Below are 7,873 nucleotides of genomic sequence, written 5' to 3' on the forward strand. Positions count from 1 at the left end.
TTACTTACTTACTTACTTACTTACTTACTTACTTACTTACTTACTTACTTATTTATATTGTTCCTGTATGGATTGGCCTGCATTTGTTTCTGTGCACCATATTGTGCAGTGCCCAAAGAGGCCAGTAGAGGGTGTCAGATCCCCTGGGACTAGAGTTAGAAATGGTTGTGAGCCACCAAATGGATGGTAGGAACTATACTCAGCTCTTCTGGGGAGTATCCAGTGCTCTGAACAGTGAGCCATCTCAAGACCCAGACACATATTTTAAAAGCAGACATGGATAGTTAACCTCAGTCAAGTTTGAAGTCCCACTGGTTTTCACTATAAAAGATCTTAAATAAGCCTTCCCACTTGTAACCACAGCAGGGCAAGCTGGCCAGTTAAGTCTTTGTGAATCCTCAATAGTATAGGAAACCCTGCCTTGCTGATATGTGGCTTCACAGGACCCTATATCCCACTTCTTTTATATAGCAGCACCAATTCAACCCAGTAAACATTAACTTGGCCATGTCCCAACTAGCTTCTGATATCTATTAAGACTTCATGCAGAACAAAAGCCAAACATAACTTTATGCTTGAGGGATGCAAAGGAATTCACAACTCCTGATGCTTTCTGGGTACTATTAAATGTAACTGCATATAATACAATATAATCTTTTACCATTAAGGCATCCATTATTCATCTGTATTACCTGAACTAGTACTGGCAATGAAAGCAAAATCAGAGCTTTACCTCCTGAACACGATCCACTATATTAAAGCTGGTTGAATTAGCTAAGTACTCTTTCTTTCTTTCTTTAATTCTTTCTTTCTTTCTTTCTTTCTTTCTTTCTTTCTTTCTTTCTTTCTTTCTCTCTTTCTTTCAAGACAGGGTCTCATTATATAGCCCCTGGATGGCCTGAAATATACTATGTAGACAAGGCTGGTCTAGAACTCATATAGACCTACCTACCCATATCCCTAGTATGCTGCAATTAAAGGAATACATCATTACACCCACCAGGTACTAGATTTTATGTTTAGTTCAAAATAAAAATAATCACCTATCCTCAACACTGCAATAACAATATCAACATTAATAACTTATTTATTTTAAAAGCTAAGCTAATACCATAGATTTTGCTGAGCCATAAGACGTAACAACTCATTTCCCATCTTACTGAAAAGGAGATTTTTTTTTTCCTTATGGCATTTGTTGTTTATGAAAAATAAAGATCTTAGCAGCAGAAGAGAGAGAAAATACTAATCTGTGGGGCCACGCTTGGAATTGATCTCCTGATGGCACTGCGGTGTGAAGGAAAAGTAGTTCCTGGAATGGCACAGAACTTCCAGGAAAGCCATGACCCCAGTCACTTAGGATAACTCCATTTGCACCACGTGCCTTTTACCTCCTTCAAGGAGATTCAGACCCATCCCTTATGAAGCTTACGAACTCAGAGTTTCACAGATTAAAAAGAATAATGAGCTAGTCATACTGAATGAACACCAAACCTTCACATATACATTCATCAGGAAAAGAGCTCCTATGACCATGGATAAAGTCATATAATCCAGAAAAGAATAAAGAAGAGATAGCAGCGGAAAAAGCTGAAGTGCTTACCTTCTCTGGCAGGTGAAGAATGGTATGTTCTCCTGCACTGAAGTGAGACAGAGATTTAAATGCAGCACTTGCTACAATGGGATCCTGGATGAGACAAACGGAAAGCAACACACATCAAACATCAGATCTAGGGGAGGCAAGAAAATCTTCCCTGACCAATGCCAAACCTCTACAGTCAGCATTTGAGAAACAATATTCAGGTGCTGCTTAGGCCACAAAACATTTACCAGACACTTGAGAAGAGAAAGGGTTTCTCATTTCAAAGAAAATACTGTTTAAAAAAAAGTTGGAGGGGTGCAAAAAATAAACAGAAAATTATTAATATAGAGGTAAGAATGAATGACCACTGTCAAACACTCTTCTGTAGAAATTGCCTTAAACAGTAACAGAAAATAAAACTGAGCCTCTGGGCTCAGAAACACTGTATTTTTTATCCTAATTTAGACCTTAAAATTTACCTAATTTTTTTCTGATTTTTATCTTGAGAGTCCATTTATATATACCAAATCTTGTCAAACTTTTCACTTGGTAAATTTTGCTACATATTAATTTAAATGTTTGGTTAAATTTTCCAGTGAGCCCATGTCAACCTGCTATTCCCTTTGCTGTTCAGTTATAACTATACATTCAGTTTGTTTACTAGATACATAATTTTTTCAGGTTATATGTAAGTGAGTTCTGTTATTTTGTGTCTTTCAAAAAAATTGGTCAATTTCTTCTAAATGTCAAATTTATGTGCATAAAAAATTTTTATCTAATTACTCAGATGCCCCTGAATTAGCATGGTTTAGTAGGACGGTAAGGTTTAGCCTGACAAGCCTGTGTTTAACAGAACAAGTGAGTTGTTTGTAGTCCGAGCTCATACACCACAGGTTAGGAATGGCATCTCCAACTCTCTGTACCCTTCATTGGAAATGGTGCCTACAAACCACATTCAAGGACTGGGGAGATGGCTTCTGTATTCAGGAAACATGACTACCTGAGTTTTAGCCCACAAAAAAAAAAAAAAAAAAAAGCCTAGCATGGTGATACGCACCTGCACATACCTGGAACCACACACACCTGGAACAGTATCACTGGAAGAGACAGGGGTTTCCCAGGTCTCACTACAGTCTACACTACAGTGCACCCCATGCCAGTAAGGGACCTAGTCTCAAAATGACTGAGGAATGACATTTGAAGTTGTCCCTTAGCCTCCACATATATCAAACATGCATGTGCCCACATAAACATATACACACCCATATAAACACACAAACTATACAGTACTTGACTTTTTTTTTTGGTACATTTATGTGGAAGGGCCAGGAAAACCAAAGAATCATATAAAAACAAGAGATAACGTCCACTTCACATCTGTCATTATTAATGAGAGTAGTTGAGAACAATTTTTAAAACTAAACTTACTAACAGTCACTTTAAAAAAAAAAAAAAAAAAAGCAAGAATTAGCTCAAGAGAGCTAATTGTTTATCTTGAGTGTTTTTTGTTTTTTTTTTTTTTCACAGTTCTTTCCCCGGTTTGTTCTGAGTCACTGATATTCCTATGCAATACCTTGTTTTGAGTGTGATTCCAGAGTAAGCTGAGGACTTGAACTTTAAAATTCTGAAAAAAAAAAAAAAATCAGGAAACACAAAGAAAATAAATCAAGAAAAGGTTCAACTTAAAACGAAGAATCTTAAATAACAAATGGTGAAATTAAGCTACTTTTTAAGTCACTACATCATTAACTGACTCAACCTGTTACACAGAAGGAAAATCACTCAAGCCCACCATCTAAATACATGTATAACTAAAAATGCTGCAATGACAAGATCTAGAAACCTGACCTTTTAGTCTCAGCCCCCTGCCCAGAGGGTCCCCTTCCTCTACCTGGATATATGCATGGGTGTGATTAATTCCCTGTTAAGCTGTACTTGTCATACAGCAGTCACTGTGTCTTTTCCATTTCAAAGACTTTAAACACAGATCCTCAACCTATTCCTTTTAGTGACAACTATTTAATAAGTAAGTCAATCAGAAATATTTGCCTGCTGGGACTCAGGGTCTTCTTTGTGTCAGCCAGGGTTAGGGTTAGTGCTTGACCCTCTGAATCATACTCAGTTCCTCTTTCCTCCTTGGCTGTACAAAGTCCATGCCCCAGACGTCAATGGGAAGCTACATTATACATCTTCAATGTCAAAGTCTGATGATGCCAATTAAATCAGCATTCCTAACGGTCCCCTAACAAGGCTTGTTGCTTCCTGTGCTACATTCATTTCCCAGCCTTTGAACTTTGAAAGACAAGGACGTGGACCACAGAGTACAACGGGAAAGTAGATGACATCTAACTAGAAAATCTCAAGTTCAGACACCAACTTTAATTACGTAAGGCACTTAAGTAATTTGGCATATATCAAACACTCAGTAAACGCTGATTTCTTAGGTAAATATGACTCTTAAAACCTCAGTGCTTCAATCTTAGTAAGAATCTGAAAATAATATCTACTATTATTTATCAGCACCACTATGGCCTAACATGGCTTGAATAAGCATATACTGAGTAAATGAATAAATATACTATAACTTATAGACAGCAATTTTAAAAGCACAATCCAATTAACCAATTCACTGTTGATAGTTTAATAGGAAAAATATTGTATCCCTGTAGTATAAGATAGAAGTCAAGTTCATAGAAACATACAAAGAAGTTTGAGTGCTGCAGACTGAGATAAAGCAATTCTTTAATTCATTAAACAGATTTTATAAATTAAAGATAAAAGAAAGGTTATCTAGTCAGAGGAAAAAAGCATGAATAATAGAAATAAAAAGGTTTGAAGACACTTTGGGAGACATCCTTTGTGTCATTGGATGGCTAGGTACGGGACAATAGAGAATGGCCATATCGTAGAATGCAGAATGGGTTTGCTAGAGTTCACTGCAGATAAACTAAAATATCTGAAGTGACTGACAGGTGATGGAAGTGATGAAAGAAATGCTTTGGGGCCCTGAGGAGAGCTGGCCCCAAGATCATGAGAGCAGGAGAGGTAGCCTCACAAATGCTGCAGCATTGGGTGAGGTGCCGGGCCAGTACTGGAGAGCTCACCCCACGGTGCTGGACAAGGAAAGCTGGCGGCCTGACCAACTCAGCTAACACCCAACTCCAGATCGAGGGCTTTGAGTTGGCCCACCCCAATATCTACCTCATCTTTGCATTGTTGAGCACTTGAAGGAGTCAGGCCTACAGATCCCATTACACAGGGCAGTAACAGGATATCTGAGAAGAGTCTTGGTGAGGATCCCGTATTGAAAGTATAGCAGAAGCCAGAGACCTGGAACCAGATCAGCGACACATACGCAAGTAAAGCTGTGTGGACAGAAGGATATACTCAGGGACACAGTGCTGCTTCCACAACAAGATGGTTTGTTTTTTTTTTTTTTTTTTTCATTTTCTTTGTTTCATTTCATTCTTTGTTTGGTTGTTGTTGTTGTTTTTATTTTTTTTTCTTTTAAGGGGATGTTGCAAGACCAGAGAGTGGATAAGAAGGGATGGGGAGATGAGTAGGACTGGGTCGCATGATGTGAAATTCACAAGGAATTTTAAAAAACCTTTTTTAAAAAGAAGAAGAAATGTTTTGGGAAAACTGAATTTAATTATGGCTTTGACCCAAATAAAGCATTAAGCAGTTAGATGAAAGCTACCTAAAGACACACATAGGAAGATTGAAGATTAGAAGGGGGAGGAGGAGAGGAGAAAGAAAGGTAGAAGAAAAAAGAAGGAATGTGAGAAAAGAGATGGGAAAAAAGTGAAGAGGAAGAGGAGGGAGAGGAAAGAGAAAGGGAAAGAGGCAGTATGGAGGGAAAGAGAGTGGCAGAACCTTCCACTGTGTCTTTATTTCTGCTAACGATTGAGAACTGTTCCAGTACAGACAATGATGACTTAGAAGAAATGGGTTAAATAGTCTCAATGCTGTCTGCATGAATAATGGAAAACATGCTGACATATAAAGAAAGACCAAGTAGATGTAAAATCTGAAAGAAAAGATCACCTAGGTATGGTGGCGCACGCCTTTAATCCCAGAACTTGGGAGGCAGAGGCAGGCAGATCTCTGTGAGCTTGAGGCCAGCCTGGTCTACGAAGTGAGTGCAGAACAGCCAAGGCTATTACACAGAGAAACCCTATCTCAAAAAACCAAAGAGAAGCAGAAGCGGAAGTGGAAGAGGAAGAAGAAAAAGAAGAAGAAGAAGAAGAAGAAGAAGAAGAAGAAGAAGAAGAAGAAGCAGCTGCTGCTGTTGCTGCTGCTGCTGATCTAGGCCAAAGGCAATTCTCAGCCAGGAATACACAAACATTAAAACCAACACATAAAAACCACTTCACAAAGTAATTTACAATAAAATTTTAATAACTCTAAGTACGAGCAATTCAAAAGTACAAGATTTCAGCCATTGAAGACAGAAAATGAATGAGCGCAATATGCCACTGATGTCGATTTTAGTCTTCACTCTTGATCACTTACCCTGTGCTCTGGACACGGTAAGGCTGAGTACCCAAGTATTACAGCCAGAAGCAAAGACAACTGCTGTATAACATACCCTAAGGGTGACAACTGCACTGCTTCCACAGTTCACTCAGCAACTACACACATATATACTTTGTGCAGCCCTAGATGTCCAACCACAGCAATGATGAATCCGCTTTTATTCACTGTGTGGCATTTTAAAGGATGGAAATAAGGCTGGAGAAACAGTTCAACGGTTGAAAACATTCCCTGCTTTTCTAGAGTACTTGAGTTAGGGTCCCAGAACCCACGCTAGGTGGCTCACAACCATCTGTAACTCCAGATCCAGAGAATCCAACACCATTTCCTGGCCTCTGAAGATACACAACCACACAAGGTACATGCACAGATGTGTGTGCACATGTGGCATACCCACATAAATAAGAAGGTGACCAGAAGTGTTTCCTGAAATTCTTTCTAGTCACCTGATCTGAAACACATGTGGGGCTGGTACAGGATCTTGTAGTATGGTAGTTTATTAGTCCTTCAGATGCTAAACTGAAAGTTCAACAGTGAAAATACACTATAGCTCTTTGAAGAAAAAGAAGTAATGGTGAGAAAAAGCGATTGTGGCTTATAAAACTTAAGGCATACATGTAATTTTTATTGTTTGAGTATTTCACTCAAAAAAAGAGCTAGGGAGAAAGTATTAAGAAGTGCCATAAGAATTTTACAGCAAAGATTCTCCGGAGTGTTTCAGGCTATTACAATGATAAACATGACTTCATAAAACTGGGAAAATACTTCCTGCCTTTATAAGTTTTATTGCTTATATTTTATGACTTAAAACATTTAAAAATGGTTTTAAACAATCACCCTTTATGTAAACTAGTTGTTAAAATGAAGAATTAATTCCAAAAGTAATGATCACATCAGACACCTTTCCTCAACTTACAGATTCTTGAACTCCAAACACATACCTCATATTCAACTGTATTGACTGTTAAGGAAGGAACCAGAGAAAACAGTTCACTCAGGGTCTTCAATATGAGCGGTCTTGTGTCACAACTCAACTTTGGAGAGAGAGCATTCCAAGTAGAGCGAATGCAAACAACCTATGAAACAAATGTAAAAGTCAATAACTAAGAAAATTCAAGCTTATATAGAGACGTAAGTTACAAGTATTAAAAGTCAAACATGGTGGTACAGGCATGGATCAGGCTCTTCGGAAGCTGAGGCAGTAGATTCCAAGTCAAATTTGTCTATACTGCAAGACAAATCCAAGGCCAGCTTGGGCAACTTAGCAAGACCCTGTCTAAAAATAGCAATTAAAAATTAAAACAAAAAGGAAGGGTACTGGGAGATCTCAGTGAGCATTCCTTTGCATGTAGAAGGCCATGGGCTCAATCTTAGTCCCCAGTTCTTCAAAGAGTGGCAGAAAGTTCTCTATTCTAATATAAGAAGAAATAAGGACATCGCAAAAAGATAAGCTTCTATAAGGTAGTAACCATTAAAAGAAAGTTATAGATCAACTTAAACTGTTGAAAATCCAACTTGCCTCACATAATTGTTTTTTTAACTACTTTGTTTCAGTTACCAAACAATTTCCCCAAGTTATGGTTTAAATATCAAACATCACTCCCCCCTCACACCAAAGCTTGGTGCCCAGCTCATGAAGCTCTCGGAGGATGACACTGAGTGTGTTAAGGACATCGATGAGTTAATCCATTCATAAGTTCACAGCTGAGTAGTTTAGGTAGGAGGTGGCAGCAGTTGGAGAAAGTAGGGCATCTGGAC

General features: G+C 38.3%; 1 protein-coding gene across 2 annotated transcripts in view; it reads right to left on the reverse strand.

The window, feature by feature from the left end:
- Focad (focadhesin) overlaps window positions 1–7,873 on the reverse strand; it is a 312,861-nt gene that overhangs the window by 116,799 nt on the left and 188,189 nt on the right. For both annotated transcript variants that reach the window (XM_055629496.1, XM_055629500.1), the window contains 3 exons: window positions 7,057–7,191; window positions 3,153–3,203; window positions 1,601–1,684 (listed from right to left, as the gene is read on the reverse strand). In XM_055629496.1, the coding sequence (XP_055485471.1) occupies window positions 1,601–1,684; window positions 3,153–3,203; window positions 7,057–7,191 (270 nt within the window). The remainder of the gene's footprint in view (window positions 1–1,600; window positions 1,685–3,152; window positions 3,204–7,056; window positions 7,192–7,873) is intronic.

This window comes from Psammomys obesus, unplaced genomic scaffold, assembly GCF_907164565.1.
Source record: "Psammomys obesus unplaced genomic scaffold, mPsaObe1.curated_primary_1811, whole genome shotgun sequence".
NCBI classification, from domain to species: domain Eukaryota; kingdom Metazoa; phylum Chordata; class Mammalia; order Rodentia; family Muridae; genus Psammomys; species Psammomys obesus.